At 46.3% G+C, this 20,581-nt stretch overlaps 1 protein-coding gene across 1 annotated transcript in view; it reads left to right on the forward strand.

Moving 5' to 3' along the window:
- The window catches only part of SAMM50 (SAMM50 sorting and assembly machinery component), a 199,078-nt gene that overhangs the window by 139,993 nt on the left and 38,504 nt on the right, over nt 1-20,581 (forward strand). Inside the window, exon 12 of the mRNA XM_086952726.1 lies at nt 4,925-4,992. Within this exon, the coding sequence (XP_086808852.1) occupies nt 4,925-4,992 (68 nt within the window). The remainder of the gene's footprint in view (nt 1-4,924; nt 4,993-20,581) is intronic.

Here is a 20,581-nt window from a genome sequence, read left to right on the forward strand (position 1 = left end):
CGCCCATACGGGCCCTTTTGACCCTAGGAACCTGAAGTAGGCCCCCATATGAGGAACGCAGATCGCGTGCAGGTGTATACCTTGTCACTAGGTTCTGGAGTGGGATAGGTGATTTCTTAGCCAGGATGCGGTGACATGTACAGAGGGCTTTGAATTCCACTCTGCTTTTTACTGGCAACCAGTGGAGGGTTTTGAGAGCGGCTTTAGTGTCTGATCGTTTAGGGATTTTTAGGATGAGACGGGCTGCCGCATTCTGTATTACCTGAAGGCGATTCATAGCTTTGCAGGTGGTACCCAGGTAAAGTAGGTTGCCGTAGTCTAGGCGTGATGTCACAAGGGCGTGTACCAGTGTTTTCCGTGCTGACATAGGAAGGAGGTCAAGGACCTTCCTTATGGTTTTTAGGACGCTAAAACAAACACCTGCAACTCGGTCTATTTGGGGTCCAAAAGATAGGTCAGCGTCGAGCCATACGCCAAGGTTTTTGACTCCCTGGCGGGGTATGGGAGCTTCACCCAGGCATGGAGGCCACCACGCCGATGACCAAACAGATGGGTTCCTCCCCACAACGAGCACCTCGGTCTTGTTGCCGTTTAATTTAAGGCAGTTGGTGGCCATCCAGGTTGCAAGTTCTTGCATGCAATCCCTGAAACTGTCCATCGCAAGACCTGGTGCCCGCGATAGGGAGATAGCCAGCTGCGTGTCATCGGCGTATGACACGATGCTCAATCCGTGACTCACGGCAATTGAAGCCACTGGAGAGACATAGAGATTAAACAAGGTTGAGCTCAGGAACGAACCTTGGGGAACGCCCTGTCCCAAACCTATGTCTCGCGAGTAGTGGTCGCCCTGGCGAACCTGGAAGCTTCTCCCTGTCAGGAAGGATTGTAACCATTGGAGTGCAGCTTCGGATATTCCTCCGTTATTCAGACACTGTAGCAAGTTGTCGTGCGCCACAGTGTCGAATGCTGCACTCAGGTCCAATAGGATGAGGGCCATGGTGTGTCCCTCATCCACCCCCTGACGTAGGGTCTCAACTGCTGTTAGCAGTGCGGACTCTGTAGAATGGCGGGGGCGGAATCCGAATTGGGTGTCGTGCAATAGGGCAGCCCTTTCCATGAAGTCCATTAGTTGTATATTGACCGTTTTTTCAGCCACCTTGGCCAGGTAGGGCAGGAGTGAAATTGGGCGGAGGTTGTCAAGTTTCTCAAAACTGATGGTAGGTTTCTTCCTGAGGGGCAGAACGACCGCCTTTTTCCAATCCCTAGGTACTGTCTTGGTGCTAAAAGATACATCGAGTAGATGTCTGATGTATGGTTCTAGTACCCTTAGACTATCCGTCAGGCGTTTGGGTGTGGTTGGGTCTCGAGGAGAGCCCGACTTCACCGACCTACAGATTTTTAGAAGATCTTCCGTAGGAGGGGTAACGAAGTTGGTAAGTCTTGGTTTATCTCCCCACTTCCTTGGGCTTTCAGCAAAGTCTGCCCCGGTTTTGGGCTGCGTAGGGAATGCTGAATAGATATTTGTTATTTTTTCTGAAAAAAAGTCTGCAATTTTGTCACACAGTTCTGGCGAGCAGTCATCAGGGACAATAGCTGAGTTTCCGCTTGAAAGAGTTTTGTAGAGTGAAAACAGCTCTTTCGTCGAGTTACCAGCCTCACTGATCCTAGTCGTAAAGTATGCTGTTTTCGTCTTTCTGATTAGTCCATGGTAGGTTTGTCTCTCGGTTAGATAATTAGTTCTGGTTTCTTCAGAAAAGTCTTGCGCCATTCTCTTTCGGTTCTTTTCAGTACGGTTTTCTGAACTCCTAGTTCAGCGTTGAACCACGGGGCAGTTTTGTTTACGCGTCCCCCAGATTTGGTTTTTAGCAAAGGGGCTGTGCAGTCTAGTGCCTGATTAATGCGTGTGCAGAGGTTAGCATTGGCCGTGTCAGCATCCTCCCCTCCTGGGCTTCCTCCTTTCGTTAATTCTTCACAGAATTTAGACTGAGAGAAAGTAGCCCATTTCCGTTTGAGGTGGTACATGACTGATGGCTGTGGGGGTCTGCTTCCAGGGATTCGTATGGAAAAAGGGACCAAATAGTGGTCCGACAATGGAATGGGAATTGGGGTCATAGCTTCCGCTTCCCCCCAGTTGACAAATATGGGGTCCAGCAGATGACCCAGTTGATGGGTAGGGCCTCTTACAATTTGGGTTAGTTGGAGGGCTTTCAGTGCCTGACCAAAATTCTTACTGACGTTTTCTGAGGGGTTATCAAGATGTAGATTGAGATCCCAGAGTACCAGAAACCTGTCATTGTACAGTGCGGTTTCCATGATTCCTTCAACCAGACTCTCCTCGAACCTGGCTATGGGGCCTGGGGGTCTGTAAATTAGTATCCTAGGTATATAATGTGCAGCATTCATCAGGACCACTGTCATGTCACTCTGCTGTACTTGGTGATAAACAAAATATACTTATATAAACTCTATGCGGACCAGCTTCCATCTGGTCTGGTCTCTGTAAGAACAAAAACATATCTTCAGAAATACAGTAATAATATTATACACACATAACAATGGTGAGTGTTCCCCCAGTGTGCGTGTCAAGTGCCAACACACCAACATTGTGAAAAACGCACCTGTAGAGCTAAAAATCTCGCCTATAAGCAGAACAAATTCTGCCTTTACCTTACATAGGTCCTTTGTCTAAGTGCGGGTACCTACAGGGAAAATAAAATATTTACAAACACCAGAGATAAGTATAACAGCATATGTAAATGTTGTATACAAATGTCTAATGGAATTAAGGCAAAATGACCAATACTATATTTCATCTGTGCCTCTAATCTGATTCCATATATATCACCTACTCTCCTAAATTCGTAATATACTATATGCTTGGTATCCTACTTTATTTATCCTCTAAACAATGTCCACACTATATGTTGCATCTTATTCTTATCCGCTCTAAGTAGTAAAAATATACGAGCGGGACTCAAATTGTATTTCACCCTATATTTGCATAAAAGGACTATAGGCAAAACATATATTGTCAAAAGGTCTCAGATGTCTCTAACCGAAACCACAGTCACGTCCTTTCAGCTATTTGTCGGGCGCCACTCACCTCAGACACCGTCACTGCTACCCCGTATGCAGACAAGGGCCGAAAGGGAGAAACCTTCAACGATAGCCCGTGTCTAAATGCGGAGCTCGCGTATCATGCCCCTATTGTTTAGGTAGACAGGCTAGAACTAGTGGCAGAGAGGGAAAGCCAGTTCTCAAACCGTTTTTTCTGGGGCTTGTAATCCCTTGGTAGCCACACCTTTCAGTTGGGCTAGGAAGCTCTGCATGCGGATAGAGGGGTTCTGCCATGTTGAAGTGGTCAGAATGGAGCCTTCTGGGAGGAAGGATACCTGGTAGACTTTGGCAATGGACTACGACCTACCCTGAAGGCATTTTCTGTACATAAAAAGGACTTCCTGGTACCCAAAACTAATAATTTTAGCCACCATGGTATTCAATATAGTTTTGGGTGGGTACCATCAGTGTCTGGCAAATAGGGTGTATGATTATATTAGTTGTTACATACAGTTCAATAATGTGGTGGTGACTAATGTAATTTATTGGATGTATTTGTAATTGGTGTATTTGAAGTGGAATAGTTTATATAAATAATTATATGTATTTTAATTACGCTTGTCCCCAGTATCTTTAATTCAAATTTCATTTGGTTTAATGTTTTAATATATGTAGTTAATTCATCAAATTTAAATTAATTTTTGTTTATAGCCCAGCCCCCCAAGTAAATGATTTTATTTACTTAGGTTGCTGTAGTAGAACCTGGATGTAGTGGTTGGGCAATGTGGTTGTAGGGCAAAGTAACAGAGGGGCCATGTAATATGCGAGTCAGATGGAATGTTGCTCTGAAGAATAACATTCGCTCTCACTCATACTCCTTCCTTTAAGATTGTGTTAGGGTCAAGTGACTAAAACTGACACTACTGGCAGAGGCACTACAAAGGCTTTGTGGAAAAGATGTTGCTTCAGGATCTGCCTTTGACATTAGAGACAGCACCTACATTACACTCTGCTTGAAAAACATTTTCCATCTTTTGATCGCATCTTTCGGTCTACTCAGTCTGTCTTGAAAAACTAAACTTGCAGACTTGGCTGTATACAAGAAGTCTGTATAGCTGCCACTGTATGTGCTGCTCAGTGTGTCTGAGGCTGAGATGGTTTGTGGCTGAAGGTTTTTCAGGCTGAAACAAGATTGAGAAGATGAAAGTTCTGGGTCACTAAGGATCTGAGTGTGTTGCACCACATTTTACAGTGGCAACAGAATAGTTAAGTGAATCTTAGCATCTCCTTCCCACCCTTCATTGGTAGCACCCATAACACTGACTCGAACCGTAGCAGTACTCCTAACCCAGACTCTGAGTGAAATCTTAGCTATGCAATCTTTTATTGTGTCAGAAGTGTTAGCAGACTATTTTAACCTGCAAAGTAAATTACAATTTTGCAACTCTCCCCCCACCATCCTAGCCCTGGTGGTAATTGACATCGATTGAAACCTTTGCAAACTCCTCAAAAATCAGTGTAAAGTTTTACTTGTGCATCATCTTCAGTCTTACCTGCACGAGCCATAAGCAGCAGCCTAACTCTAACTTTGTGTGAAACTTTGGCAACACCATAGACCTTTGATGTAAACCATTAGTGGCACCACGACACTAGTTGTGAAACTAAGCAACAGTTAAAACCCCAACTGTGTGTGAAATCTTAGTAATAACCACTACCCTATTTGTGAGTAAAAGCATGGCCACGCCCCAAGTTTGAATGGCCTCAGAAGCAGGAGCCATATTCAGATAACAAATCTCATTCTGTAGGGAAATCTAATTATTTATTCTCTGTGTCAAATTTAAGTTGGTCTCCCTTTGCTCTCCTCTAGATTTTACCTTGGAGGACCAACCAGTGTGCGTGGATTCAGCATGTACAGCATAGGACCCCAAAGTGAAGGTCTGCTTTCTTTTCTCATCTTTTCTTAATTCTTTGGAAAATAGTTTGCTGTTTGTTTTCAGAATAACCATGTATTTATTTTATTTACTTAACTATGTTGTATCCTGTGGTTAACAACTTTTTGAAAAAACATGTGCTCTAATTTCATCTTGCCATATCAAGATTACTATTTTTCTTTTTTGCAAAATAGTGCCAGTAAAACATTTGGCTGTGATAACGACTAAATAAATGTTCATTCCAACTCTTAGAGTTGGCAACAGTCCTCACCTTTAAGTATGAATGAAGCTATAGTAGCACACGTTGAAACGGGAAGATAATGGATATGTGATCTTTTTTGGGGATCCTTACTTATTCTGATAGTGAAGTAGCAGAAAGCTTTCCTTTCACTTTTTCATTTTTTATCTTGATTTTCCCAAATAAGATTTGCTTTACTATATGTAAGTTGACTCAAGCAGGCAGGTTTGAAGTCTTGAAATCGTGATAGCAATAATGGCTTTTAGAAGAAAACCGTGAAGGTTGATTAGGATGAAAGCAATGTAATGTGTTTTGTTGCTCCTGAAGTATAGCTTTTACGAGTGACCAAGATTGAAACCATCCTATAATCAGAAGGCATCCAAATAGTATTTCAAGGAGGTCATGCCACCAGAGGTAAAGCTGTCTGGTAAAACGGGCTATGATCTGTCCATTGTCCAATGTAGGTCTGCCATGAGTTCTGTAGTTACCCGCAGTTTTATATAGTTGTTGAACAGAACAGAAACTGTGGGCCCTCAAAAGGAAAGTTGGGTTCTAAAGATCTGAAGGACTCAAATATTTCTAATTGTGTACTAAGAAGAAGGAAGAGAATAGACTCCAAACCACTCCACTGATCCCGATCTGTGTGTCAAAGTCAAAGTCAAAATGTATGTTTATTATGACCGTAGTCTTTAAACAAACAAGCAGTGAGCATAACGCAATAAGGGGGTGTATACAATAAATACCTATACTTATTTTTAAAATGTTATTCTTTAAAAGCAATTCTACATTTCATTTTCAAAAATACAAAGTCCACAACTATAAAATATTAATCACCAGTAAAAATTACAAATACCTTAAAGCATGTTATAAAAGTTAAAAACCTATTTACTTTTCTTACCATTGTCACAATTTCAGTCAGTAAAACTTCATACAGTACTACATTTTTCCCTTGGTTCTCAGTGCACTCTGGGTCACCTTTAAAAATTTCCCTAGGGCAATTACAATATCAATGAAGGGTATTTCTGTTAGGAGGCTGGCTGCGTGGATAAAGATAGCTAAGAGTTCTTATTAATATGCTGGGTGCTGCATATCTGGTAGAAATGGGGGTCTCTTGTTGGCAATGGTTTGCACCTTTGTCCAAGTAGGGACCCTTCTTCCTAGTCAGGGTAAGGGGGATACACTTCTAAAATAACATCTGTCCACCCCCTTGGTAGCTTGGCACGAGCAGACAAGCTTATCTCAGAGGCAGTATAAAGCATTTGTGCACACAGTTATTCAGTGAAAACACTACAAATGTACACCACACCAGTTTAGAAAAATAGGTAATCTTGTTTGGTTTACATAAAGATCAAAAACGATACAAATTCAACATACAGTTATCCAGATGTGACTTTTAAAAGGCCATAGCAAACTATAGATGCTACACTTTCAACTCAAAGTACCTTAGATGTGTCAAAATGATTAACAAAACAACCACAGGGATTGATGGATCGGTTCCTTATGCACCAGGAAGGTGATGTCGGTTTCTTGCTCCAGGAGAGGTCACGCGTGGGTTCCATAGGGCCACGCAGGGGAGGTGATGCGTCCGATACTTACTGAAGAGGAGGTGATGCATTGGTTTCCTACTGTGTGGCGAGGTGATGGTTTGGTATCTTACTGTGGCCCTGGCGTAGTTGTAGACTTGCTGCCCCGGTGTGATGCTTGGGGATTCAGGGATGCGTTGGTTCTCGATGCAACAGTGCTGCCACTGCGTTGATCTTTCCAGCCGCGGCCCCACGATGTGGTGGTTCTGGGAGTCGCACAGCAGGGCTTGTGATGGAATTGGTGCTGTGATCTTGGACTTCGGAGATTGGTGCACAAGATTTGAGGTGCAGCGATTTCTGCAGCTGCAGGCAGGTGCTGTTTCGGTTTCTTCTGCGGCACAGTGGTGTTGCATCGGAAGCGGGTGCATATGCGTCACGCTTCTTTAGTTGCGTCTCTTTTCCCAGCAGCAGGAACAACCCACAGAAGCCCAACACAGGAACAGGCACCTGTGACAGGAGAGAACTTCCAGCAAAGGAGTTCAGGGGAGCTGCTGGTGAAGTCTTTGTGTCCCTGAGACTTAAGAACAGGAGGCACTTTCTAAAAGTGGTATTTTCAAACTCACAATATAAAAATGCATGCTAACTCCATCTTTCTATCTTGTCCCAATGAGAAGTTCTATTTCTAAGTTGTTATGAATAACCTCCCATTCTATCCTTTGGGACAGATAGCCATTCAATAGTGAAACACAAAATACACTGTATTTCACTTTCAGGACATGTCGCACACATCAGTACATGTCCTTCCTTTCACATACACTGCACCCTACCCACAGGGGTACCTTGGGCCTTCCTTAGGGTTTACTTGCATGTAAGTAAACATTAGGGCCTGGCAAGTGGGTGCACTTGCTAGGTCAACATGGCAGTAGAGACTGTGCCCAGACACTGCAGAGGCAGGTCTGAGAACCTTTTTCAAGGCTGCTTGTGTGAGTGGCACAATCAGTGCTACAGGCACACTAGCAGCATTTGATTTTCAGGTCTTGGGCACACACAGTACACTGTACTAGGGACTTAATATCAAATAAGCCAATTATGGAAACACCAATCCATAATAACAATTTACACAGAGAGCATATGTACTTTAGCACTGAATAGCAGTGCTAAAGTCCCCAGAGTCCTTAAACCAACAACAAAAAGTGTAGAAAACAATAGACCAAAAAGCAACAAGTCTGGGGGTAAACCTGCTGGACAAGCCATGTCTAACAATATCTATTATTTATACTATCTACTAGGATCATCTGCAAACATCTCTATTGTCCCAGACTAGCAGAATACTATCCAGCCACAATATTGTCTCAGTCTCTGAAATACACCCCAGTACAGTAACTCAACCGAATTTAGATAACTGTAGCTAGTAATATAAAAGCTAGTTAAACAGCAACCAACAACTTATCCTAAAAAAAATGGAGGTCAAGTTTCAGAGATCCTAGGGATCCATAATGACCTTCCTCAGAAGAAATGCTTAAACACCAGCATTTAAAGTTGTGGTGAAGATGCATTAGAATAGAAATGCATTGAGGGTTTAGAGGATTAACAAAACGAAAGCACTAGAACTCTTCTTCACCAAATGTGATAGTTGCATCACCTGTGCATTAAATAGGTTTGAAGGATGAAAGCGTAATGTAGTTGGGACTCCAGAGACTGGAACATGGAACGTCATGAAGTTTTACAATGAGAGATGTCAGTCATTTCAAGCTCAATATATTTCATTTACATTTTAGGACAGATTCACACATTCAGAGGAGGCGAAGGCAATGTTGGCGGCCATTTCTGCTGAGCATGAGAGGATGTAAATAATTGAAGTTCTCTCCACAGTGGCGATATTTATCCACCAATTTAGCAGCATAAAGGGGTTTGATTACACTGATTAGTTACCTATACTCAGACACTTCCGTGTTGGGTGTTTTCGGTTATCTCCACATTTTTTCTGCCTTATTGTTTAGGGATTTTCTGAGTTTAGATTGCTTGAGGTCCAGATTGCTCCTTTTTTGTCATCAGACTTTCAGAAGGAGGAGCTAATGTTTAATAGTTCACTATTGCAGGTAAAAATCAGCGTTAGAAGGTCAGCACTCTCTAAATAACACTCAGTGAAGGTAGGGTAGCCAAATGTTTTAGATGACTAAGACAAATTTTGTTTTGAGTAGGATGACAAGTCTCAGCAGCCCAAATGCTGAAGGTTACTTGCAATTACCTGGGGCCAGGATCGAGCCTTGGATATTACCACGTTATGCAACAACGTAGGATGCTGAATTTTACTAAGCTGTTGGCAGAAGAGGTTAGGATTGTTACAGTGAATATTAAGATATTTCATCAGGATTTTCAAAGAAAAAATAGGGGTATTGAGCTGATACAGTATTTTAGATGTTCAATGAAAATGTAATTGCGGCCATGTGGGCCATAAATTAACTTTGATTCCTCAGAAAATGAAATAAATGTTAATCTCCAACAAGAGTGTCCCCAATTTGGGGGTCACTCGTGTATGAAGATTTGCTGACTCGTCCAAGTTCACCACCATGTTTCGAAATCTGCCTTTAAGTAATATTGTGAGGTCCTCTTGTTTGAATATAACACAAAGGGCGGAGAAGCAGGTTTGTCGTAAAGAGATTAACAGACGATAGCAATAGATTCATGATTAAAGGCATGCATTTAAGAGCATTCAATTCAGATTGACGTCTAGGTCGATTGGTGTGAAGAGGTGTAAGTAGAGATGTGAATTAACTCCTCAAGGTGAGCGATTTGCCATGTTTTTTAGAGTGCTGTGGAACTGCCTGTTTTGTTGAGAAGGTTATAGTGATAGCAAGTGATAGTCTGAAACTCAGTGCCCTAATGCATCAACTGCAGGCATCTGTGTTTGAGCTCATGGTCACAGATTCAGATCCCAGTGGGGGTGTGCCGTAAAATACTATTAGTGCAATTGAGTTGGGCAGCAAAAGACACAGTGTACATATTTACACACATCAACTAGAAAGTATATTTGCGTATTTATAGAAATAAACTGGACACTCTTATAGAAGAGCCCCATATAAATCAATTTGGTCTTTGTAATAAGATAAATGGGTTCGCCAGCTCCTGAATGAAATAAGGGGCATTAATGGGTTAAAATAACTCTTTTAATCAAGTGTTCTTGGTTCAACAGGGATGTTATTGCATATTCTTGGTGCTTCCCTAGAGTGTCTGAATCCATGTTTTCTGTTCACTGAGTTTGAGGATTTCAAGCACTAACTCTTATTTACTTATTTGGTTTCACTTCCTCCCTAGGGCTAACAGTTTGTATGATAGATAGGTCAGGCAGTTATGGTACACAGCTTTATACTATAAGCATGATGACCTAAAAATGCATCCCCTTTATGCTGCAAGATGGTTCAAAAGTGTTAGAATGGTATGCCATTGATGTTACATTATGGGGTTTTCGTAAAAGTTCCATATGTAAAACGAGTAGGTATGAGGGCTATCCTACATGTGTCTAGAATGCATAAGCACAATGGAAGAGAGACTCTGGCATGGGCACTCTGCAAAGGTCTTTTTAAGGGTATCTTAGACAGAACAATATGTAATGAAAACTTCCAGTTGAAATAATTAGGGTTTTGTGATCAAAGGAAGTCCAACACGAGGGCCCAAATTTATATCATATACAATAATTTGCTAGAAAAAACATGTAAGAAATATATTCTCCTCAAAATATTGGGTGGCTAAGCTCCAAACGATCCTGATTTATTTGGGATTTGTACACAGCGAAGGTTGATGCTTTCCAAGGATAAAGCATCAAGCGAGACCAATGGAGGTCAGACAACACTTCTGACCTGAACTGTTTGTTGTTATTATTTGCATTATATGTTTAAGTAAACTTGCTGCAGTTATAGTGGATTTTAAGGTGGCCCATCAGTTGTGGTTGTTGCTTGACTGCTTTTAATGAATTAAAATAGAGGTTCATTAGGCTGGTGTTTGTGATTGGTGGCTCCTGATTCTACTTTCAGCATTGGCAGTGAAATTTGTGCAATTGGTTTCAGTAGTTGAAGTGTTAATGAATATCTAGGTTTGGGGCAGCGATCAGCCAGTTAGATCTGTTTCTTAGTAAATGCTGCCAAACCCCACCATAGATCTGATCATGTAAACCAGAGGAAAGGCAGGCAGCCTGATAAAGTAGACAATCAGATATTTGAGCTTCATTTCTGTGCGAAGGCTGAAAATTTGATCTTGTGACTAAAAATCTAGACAGAGGAAACTGTTTAGTAAAAACGACTCTCCAGTTCATTTACTTTGAAATTTTATTTTGCAATTTAAATCAACTAAATTTACAGAAAGGGAACGTTTCCCACTGACGTACTGGATTGATATGGAAATACTTATAAGTAGGCACAGACAGCTCGCAGTTTCAGGGCAGGAGCTATCAATAGTACTGGGGGTACCATGGAACAGGTGCTGATGGGTGTGACGGGCCCTTTGGACCCCATGAGGCCGCATTTTATTACCAAACTGTGGTAAGGGGGCGGGGGCATTTATTTTGTTTTCACGTGGGTCCATGGCACCCTTGGTACGCTAATGCACAGTGGGTGTAACGTTTCTTTTGGCACAGTTAACAAAATAATTGATGTGAATATTCAGTAAATCAGTCAGGAGGAGGGTGGGTGCACACTGCCTCACATCCCAGCACTCCGTTTACCCCCATGCATCATATTAAATGCAGTGCATGATAACACTTCAGTTTGAGGCTTTCGTTTTTCATCCTTGTGAGTGCAGCCAGTGCCATGGGCAAGCCCCGGGGTTGGCAGGCCGGAGTTGCGCAAGACCCGGATGACGGTGCCCATGAATAATTGCAACCAGTTGCGGATTCCCCGATACAGCAGCAATTGGACAAGATATTGGAGGCCCTAGCAGACACGAAAGCTACTCTCTACCAAGACATCAGCATAGTGGCGGTAGGGTTGAGTCTTTTGCGAGAGGAGCATAAAAAGCTCTCTGAGAAAGTGAAGGATGTAGAAGTCCACGTTTCTGAGATGTCCCATGCGCAAGAAGTCCTGAACCAGCATGTGGAGACCCTCTCAGCAGGGTGGGTGTTTTGGAATGGAGAGCCGAGATGCGGAGGGGTGCAACCACCAGAACAATGTTCAGGTTTTGGGCATGCCGGAGGGAAACAAGAGCAATGACATGGTGGCATATTTGGAGCAATAGCTGTGTACTGTGGTGGCGCCTGAGGGCCTCTCACCTTTCTAATCTCTTGAGAGGGCCATCAGGGTCCCGGCTAGGCCCCCAGCACCTGGGCACCCACGAGACCGGTGGTGGCCCGCTTGCTTCACTTCCAGGATAAAGACCTACTGTTACAGAAGGTACGCACAGAGGATCCCTACACAGTGGATAACAGTGAGGTTTCCCTTTACGCTAGACTACACCCTGGAAGTGCAAAAGAGGTGGGCCTCCTTCCTGGAGGTTAAAAGGGCCCTGTGGGAGGAAGGTCTAAAATACTCCCTGATGTTCTTGGCTCGCTTGCGGATCATGTTGGAGGGCACCACCCACTTCTGTGGGAGCCCTGGGACTGGATTGAGCCCTATAAGCCCAGGGTCTCCTGGTCCGCAGGCCCTGGAGTCGAATCAAGGAAACCAGCAGAGCTTGGGAAGTGCTCCCGGAGATGCTGCCGGAAGGGAGTCCCCAAGAAACCGACATCATCCCAAACTGAGAGAGAGAGGGAGGGTGGAAGCCCTGCATGCAGTGGCAGCACTGACGCAGGGCAGGAGCCCTGTCCCTGAAGCAGTGGCTCATTCCTCAAAGGTTACAGGAGATGTTGACTCTGGACTTGTCCCGCAGCGATAGTGTGAAGATGCCGGTGGTGACACCTGGCAGGTTCTCAGAACGCCAGGGCGGATTAACTCAGTCGCAAGTGCATGGGGGATCACAAATGGCGTCTTCACTCAGAGGTGTTGCAAGGTCTCTTTCAGCAGTGGGCAGAGCCTTGGTTAGATCTATTTGCTACCGAAGAGAACGCACAATGTCAGCAATTCTGCACGTTGGAATTTCCAGGGTGCCACTCGCTCGGCGATGCTTTTCGCCGCAAGTGGAGTTGCTGTCTTCTATACGCCTTCCCGCCTATACCACTTCTGCCCAGAGTGCTAAAGAAGATCAAGCGCGACCAGGCCCAAGTCATTCTTGTGGCTCTGGATTGGGCACGAAGAGTCTGGTATCCCCAGCTGTTACACATGGTTATAGATCCTCCGATCAGACTGCCTCTTTGGGAGGATCTTCTATCGCAGCAGCAGGGGACGGTCCTCCACCGAACCTGTCCAGCCTCCATCTACTTGCATGGAGATTGAGCTGCAACAGTTGACAGCTTTTGACCTTCCTCCCAAAGTCTGTGATGTCATCTTGACAGCCAGGTGTCTCTTCACTAAGACGATACACGCCTTAAGATGGAACAAATGTGTGGCATGGTGCACAGCAAAGGCTGTGGATCCATGTTATGCCCCTCTTTCTGAGGTTCTCTTGTTCCTCCTTTCTTTGGTCCAGCAGGGCTCTGCTCTGGGCACTCTGAAGGGCTACATTTCAGCCTTTCTTAGGTTTCCTGATCAGCCTTCTTTTTAAAGTCCCCTGTTGTAAATCGCTTCCTTAAGGGCATTACTCCTCATTTTCCTCCCGTTCCCTTCGTAATGCCCCTGTGGGACTTGAACTTAGTTCTAACTTATCTTACGTGTGCTTCCTTTAAGCCTCAACATAACTGTCCTCTCAGACTTTTTTTTTTGTGTTGAAATTTTTTATTAACATTTTATAAATACAATACATATGTAAGTTGAAACAGTAGCTGACATTAGGTATAAGCAGATGTATAAATATATAAATAACCTAAATTCTCGAGACATAAAATATCAACATATCTTCATTGAAGCATAAGTTAATTGATACATGAATGAAAATATGGGTAGTAAATATAAATCTAAAGTCGAGAAAAAACAAAGAATATTTAAGATAAATAAACCTACAAAATTCAAAAGAAAGATTACAATATTAAATAGCTGAGTAATAAAAGCCAATTAGAATGATATATTACTGAGTAGGATTATTAAAATTGTTAAATGACATTTTAGCACATGTTAAGAAGATAAATAGAAGGATTAAATATATCTAAAATAATATTATAGCAGTATGATAAAATATTTTAAGATTTTCCTGCTCCTTAAGAAAATTATGTAGTAACAAGATATACATTGAAACCACCACATTTCCTAACTATATTATTCTTATCTTTATCAACAGAACTGAAAGAGGAAATGAGGTATAAAGATAGTATAATAATACAGGAGCAAAGAAAAGAGAAGAAAAGTTAGCACAAATAAATTAATTTGTTTGAGTATTCAGCATAGGATTGACAATGGCATTTCCAACATCGACATCATTTGTTTGCGAAAGAGGAGCCCATACTTGATTGAAGAGGTCAGTTTGGTCTTTTAAGTTATAAATGACTCTTTCATATGAGGCAGTTTGAATCATGGTTATCAACCAGGACTCTTGAGATGGTGGAGTTGGAGATTTCCATTGTCTTAATATACATATTTTAGCTGTGGCTAATGCAGTATGTAAAAGATGGCATTGTGGCTTAGAAAGATGTTGAGAATTTCGTGAGTCATGCAGAAGAATGGTAGATGGTGTTGAGGGTAATTTTAAAGGTATAGAGTTATGTAAACTTTGACCTATGTAGGACCAAATAATATGAACAATGTTGCAGCCAGAAGTATTACATCTCCAGCAATTAGTATGTGGAAGTAATCCTGCTTTGTGTAATTTAACCGGAGACCAATGCCAGTCATGTTAATTGTAAACAGGCAAAATTTCAATCTAGCCTCTCGAGCTCCTAAATTTTCAAACACATGTTGTACCACCATAACATTCCAAATAGTTATATGATAGACAATGTCATGTTTTGCATTCAATGATTACTGTGTACACTTGATCACAAAAAGCTAAGTATAAGTAAGTTGATCAGGGTTTGTTGTTTGTTCTCCTTGTGGGGCGACATTTGTTTTGTCTCATTATGAAAATCCAATTAAGAAATTTAAAAAATAAGTACTTTTTCCAACGAATCCATCCATTCCTGATCTTTGTAAAGGACTGACAAGCGTGTTTACCATTTGATACAGAGATCTCTTAATAATGGCTGTGAAAATAAGTGTGATTTAAATATTTTATATAAGCCAGATGTGACTCCATTATGTTTCCCCCAAGTATATAAAGAGGATACTATAGGTGAAGTTTGCAGTATCTGTGGGTGTGATCCTAAAATGTTATTAAGGCAGAAGTTGAGTTGTGTATAGTTTGCTGCTTGATGGGATGGGAGACTAAATTCATCTGTCAATTGAGCAAAAGACTTAAAAGCTCCATTATGCAAAAGCTGATCCAAAGTAAAAATACCTGCTGTTTTCCAATAGTGCCAGTATATCGTTTTTCATTTAATACATATTCCTGTGTTGTTTCAAATTGGTGCTTTATCATGAATATGTAAATTAAAACCCAGTATACGGTGTGCCCTCTGCCATGTCTTGCACATTGCAGCCAGTAAAGGGTTGTGGGGGTCAAGGCGACCTGTGTCTGTCTTAATAAAAGGCAGAGATACCCAATTCTGCAAACAAAAGATTTCTTTCTATATGCACCCATTGCGGCGTATTGGAATTTTCTGTTAACATGTGCGTGATTTGAGAGAGTTGTAAAGCTAAAGTATAGTGTTCAATGGATGGAAGACTCAACCCCCCATAAGAATGATGCACTTTTAATTTATTTAGAGCTAAACAAGGTTTTATAGAACCCCAAATAAAGGATTTGATCTTTGAATCTATGAGATGCAGCGTAGATAAAGGGATCTGAAGAAGAAGCATTTCAAGTATACATATAAAACGTGAGAATGTGACCATTTTCACAGCTTAAACTCTACCCCACAAAGATAATCCCAATATCTTCCATTTCTCAAAATCGTGTTGCATCCGAGCGATTAAAGGACCTATGTTGTCTGCAATCATTCCATTTGTTCCTTTATTTACTAAGATACCCAGGTATTTTAAACGTGAATATTGCCAATGAAAGGGAAAACCCTGTATAGCTGCCTTTGTGGTTCCATCTGATATAGGAAGCGCTTCACTCTTATCCCAAGTAATTTTGTATCTGGAGAAAGAGGAGAAATCTGCTATAATTTTAAGCACTGATGGGAGAGATCTGGATAAGACAGTGATGGTGAGTACAGGGATGTGGAATTTAATCAAATATCTACTTGTTAATGGGGCAAGTTGCTTCATAAATCTACTTGTCCTGTAACAAAATCCACTTGTCCCTTTTGTTTTATGTAATGTGGCGACAGATTATGGCAGCAATCTCATTATAAAAGAGCACTGATATAACCTCACTGATTATCACAGGGCTCATATAGTAGGATTTGAATACCAGCAATTATCTTATGTTGCCGTGTTTCTCCAGATCTACAAACTGGGGCTGAAGGTAGTGGTTAGCAATAGTGCCATTTTTGAGTCTATGCAAACCTACTAACCTGGGGGGCGTGGCTAAGCAAGCCACGATGGCGGCTGTGTCTTGCTGAGGCTCCGCGATCGGGCTAGCATCCTGCCCATTACCTGTGATCGCCGGGAGCCTCAGCCTCCACGCATATCACCTGTGCTGACCTGGAGCATCCCCCAAGCGACCTGCAGAAGCAGCAGGCGGACAGCGCGCCCTGGGGAGTCTTCTGCCGATGCCGAGCGCCGCTGTGAAAATGGCGGGCGCAGCCCCGTCTCTCGGACGCGGAACCCGCTGACAGCCGACACCTTCAGCGACGGCCACGGACGACACTGCCAGCTGGCGGCGGTGGGGAATCCCGGAGAAACTGTGGATCCGGCCCTCGAGGGTCCGCCTTGGACGGCGCTCAGTCCCACCTCTACACCCCCGGTGCGCAAGATGGCGGCCGCCTGCACCAAGGCTCCGCAACCCCGGCGCTTCCACTGATCAGGCCGTGACACCGACCGACCCGCCACAGCGGACCACGAGGGACCGGCGGCGGCGCCGACGGAGCGGGGCTGTTCCTCCGGGGACCCGCGACACTCCTCGAGGGCGGTGAGTGCTACTCGCTCCCCCCCCCCACCCCCCCCCCCCCGGAGCCCCGACGCCGATGCCTGGCGGGGGCCCTCCCCACCAATACGAGGCCCTGCAGGGGTGCGCAGCCCACACAACCACCGGACAGAGAGATCCGGAGAACTTTGCGCTGGGAGCTGGGTGGAGAGCCTGAGTGCCTGACCCTAACATGGCGCCCACGGAGGCCTAGGCGCCGGGAACAGCACGGACCTCGCCCCCCCCCTGGGCCGATACTACCTACCCCAGCCGGCCGGTCACTAACTCTGCAATCTACATCGGCGAGGGAGAGGGCGCTCCCACGACCCCCTGGCGCCGGGCGCTGCCGGCCCTGACGAGCCACCTCTGACACCCCCGGCCGGTGGGGAGCCCCACTTGAAGCCCAGGTGGACCTGGGGAGACCCACCAACAGTGGAATACCACTTACCCGGGCGCGCAGCGAGGTGAGGGCTGGACCACCGAACGGAGCCCTCTTTCGCCCCGGAGCCCTTGTTCCCAAGATGGCGGCCGCCACCCCGGAGCCCCGACGCCCCGAGGCTGTGTCCCTACCGGAAACCTGACCGGCCCGCAAGCCCGGACTGTTTGCCACCGCGGACTACAGGAGCGCTCTGGAGACCCCGCCGCTGCCATCGGTGAGTGCTGTCCTGCCAGTTCCCCTCCTGCTCCCTGAGGATCTCCGGTTGGCACCCCGGTGACCCCCTCTTCACATCCACCCACGAGGACAGCCGCAGAGCACGCTGCCTCCCAACCAGAGCACCCAAGTCTGTGCAGACCTGCCACCAGGAACAGCCACGAGTCCCACCTTGGGGACGAGAGCATCCCACTTGCACTGGAGACACTGTCAGCGCCTCCCCCGGCTCACGCCACCCGACCTGGCCCTGCCAGTCAGCGTGAGCACTGGACCCTGCCCGGTGAGGTGCAGAGACCCCCACACGATCGAATCCACCGGCCCGGTAACCGCATACCACCCTTGACGCCCCTGGTGGTGGCCCCCCCAGGGTGAAACGAACCTCGCCTTGGACCCGGAGGAACCAGAGTGGTGACCCACTCACCCGCCGATACCACGTGACATCGACCTACCACCCGCAGGACACAAGACGACCGAGGGGGGAAACCCCCCCGCCCCCCCCCCCCCTTCCTCCCCTCAGCAGCACCCATGGGGAAGCCGAGGAACACCCAGGGGACGGCAGTCCCAGAAACGGCTGTCGAGAAGATGCCCCAGACGAGGGCGTGGGCACAATCCAATGCGTCGCAAGCCGACCCTACGCTATCAACGAAGCTGGACCAGGTGCTGGCGGCAATAGAACTGTCTCGCCTATCGATGGAGGAGAGATTAGGCACCCTGGCAACAGACATTAGCCTGATCCGGGATGAGCACCGTAAACTGGCGGATAGAGTGAAGGAGGGCGAGCGGATCGTGACTGAATTACAACCAACGGTGCAATCGCAGGCAGCAGATGTGCAGGAGATCCTACGCCGCGTGGCGACCCTGGAGGAACGCACAGTGGACTTGGAAGGACGCTCGAGACGCTGCAACATTCGCGTCCTGGGCCTGCCGGAGGGGATAGAAAACTCAGACCCTCTGGCCTACATGGAATCCTGGACTAAATCATTCACCCCGGACTGTGACCGGTCACCTTACTTCTCCATCGAGAGGGCACACAGGGTCCCGGCCCGGGCACCCAAACCTGGTCTTCCCCCGCGGCCTATGCTGGCCAAGTTTCTGCACTTCCGGGACCGAGATGCGGTGCTTCGTGCGGCCCGGACGGCGGGCCCCCTGCAAGTGGAGGACCAACACGTTATGGTGTTCCCAGACTATGCCAGAGAGATCCAACAACGTCGATCCACGTTTCTAGAAGTCAAGAGGCGCCTCCGCGCAAACGAACTTCAATATTCCCTGCTGTTCCCTGCCCGCCTCAAGGTGATCCACAAGGGGACAGCCCTCTTCTTCGACACGGCAGCGGACGCACAGGACTGGACCGAATTTCACTGCCCGCTGCTCCCTAAACCCGGACCCCGGAAGGCACGCAATAATGACTCCGGACGATCCAGGAGACGTGGCGCTAACCATGAGCGATCTGGCCACCCCAAGAGCCAGGGGTCCTCCCCGGCGGGCTCGCCCGATCTCACCCAAATCATGCAGGAACGACGAGACGCCCTGCGGGCGGTCACTGAACTACATTCATCACCCCCTGCCTCGGACTTGGAAGGTCAGCCACACCTATTCACCCCGGAGAAAGATCGAGACAGCGATGGAACCATGTCGGGATTTGGCCCGATCTCCTCCCCCCTTGCTGTGGCACGAGCTCTGGACGCTGCCCTCACCAACCAACCTGTCACTTCCTCGTGAACAATTGAACTGTCACATGACATATCCTTTTCTTGATTGCCTGTGATGACGCGCGACGTCTAGAAGCCTAGACTGACCTGCTAGATAAGTGTAAGCGCCAGCGAGCGATAGATATTTCTCCTACTAGAGCCCGACCCGCGCACAGGCCCAGCGAAGACACATGCTGCCACCCCTGCAAATTACTGTTGACCTTCTCCCCTAGTGGGACACTAGTTTGGATATGCCACCCCCAGTGACGTATCCTCAGTATTGGGACAGTTACCCACCCGAAGTTCTAGTTCTTGTTCACCTCCCCGGTTCCCCCCCCACGTTTAAGGAAGCTTGGCGCGCAGGAGCATACACGACACACACACATAGGCGACACGCGGGAATTGTAGAGGGGCCCCTCCCCCAACCACGTCACCCTAGCAATGGCTGTCCCCCACTCTGACATTAGTATCCTTACACTAAATGTACGGGGTCTGCACACACCCAGCAAGCGCTATTCTGTATACTCCTACATACGGCGCATGTCGGCCAACATAGCGTTCTTACAAGAGACGCACATCAACGTTACTGAACTCATTCGCCTACAAGCCAAATGGCGAGGGACCATTTGCGCCACGCAATATTCAGCGTTCGCACGCGGCGCATTAATCTGGGTGAGGCCTGGCACTCCCTTCCGGGCGCTCCGACGAGTAGTAGATAGGGAGAGCAGATACGCGTTTCTGGAGGGAATTCTTGATGGGCAAGGGGTACTACTAGGCAGCATATACGCCCCCAATACAGATCAGGACCGGTTCTGGGATCACCTTACGGGCGTCCTGGCCCAGTTCACCACTGTCCCTTGGGTGCTGGGAGGCGACTTTAACTGCACACTAGACCCCTCACTGGACCGGTCACACCCTCCCCCCGCGCACTCCCCGGCCCCTCGGCAGGCGGCCTTCTTCAGGGCTTGGACCACACACTGGGCGCTCACTGATGCATGGCGACACCTACACCCACTGGCTCGCATTTACTCCTTCCACTCGATTCCGCACAATCTTCGGGTCCGCCTAGACCGTTTCCTCTGCTCTGCTCCGATCCTCCCTAAGGTTACATCTACAGATTATCTGGGACGGATCCTCTCAGATCATGATGCCCACATACTGCGGCTTACCTGGCGCCCCCCGCATCCACCGGTTCCCACTTGGCGCCTCCCCAGAGACTGCTTAACGGACCCGGTCTTCAGGGACGCGCACAAAACCAGCATAAGCGACTACTTTATGCACAACGAGAACACAGCGTCATCGGTACTAGTGGAGTGGGACGCGTACAAAGTGGTAGCGAGGGGAGAATGCATCAAACAGATAGTGGGGGT

Source organism: Lissotriton vulgaris, chromosome 1_2 (genome assembly GCF_964263255.1).
Source record: "Lissotriton vulgaris chromosome 1_2, aLisVul1.2, whole genome shotgun sequence".
NCBI lineage: Eukaryota > Metazoa > Chordata > Amphibia > Caudata > Salamandridae > Lissotriton > Lissotriton vulgaris.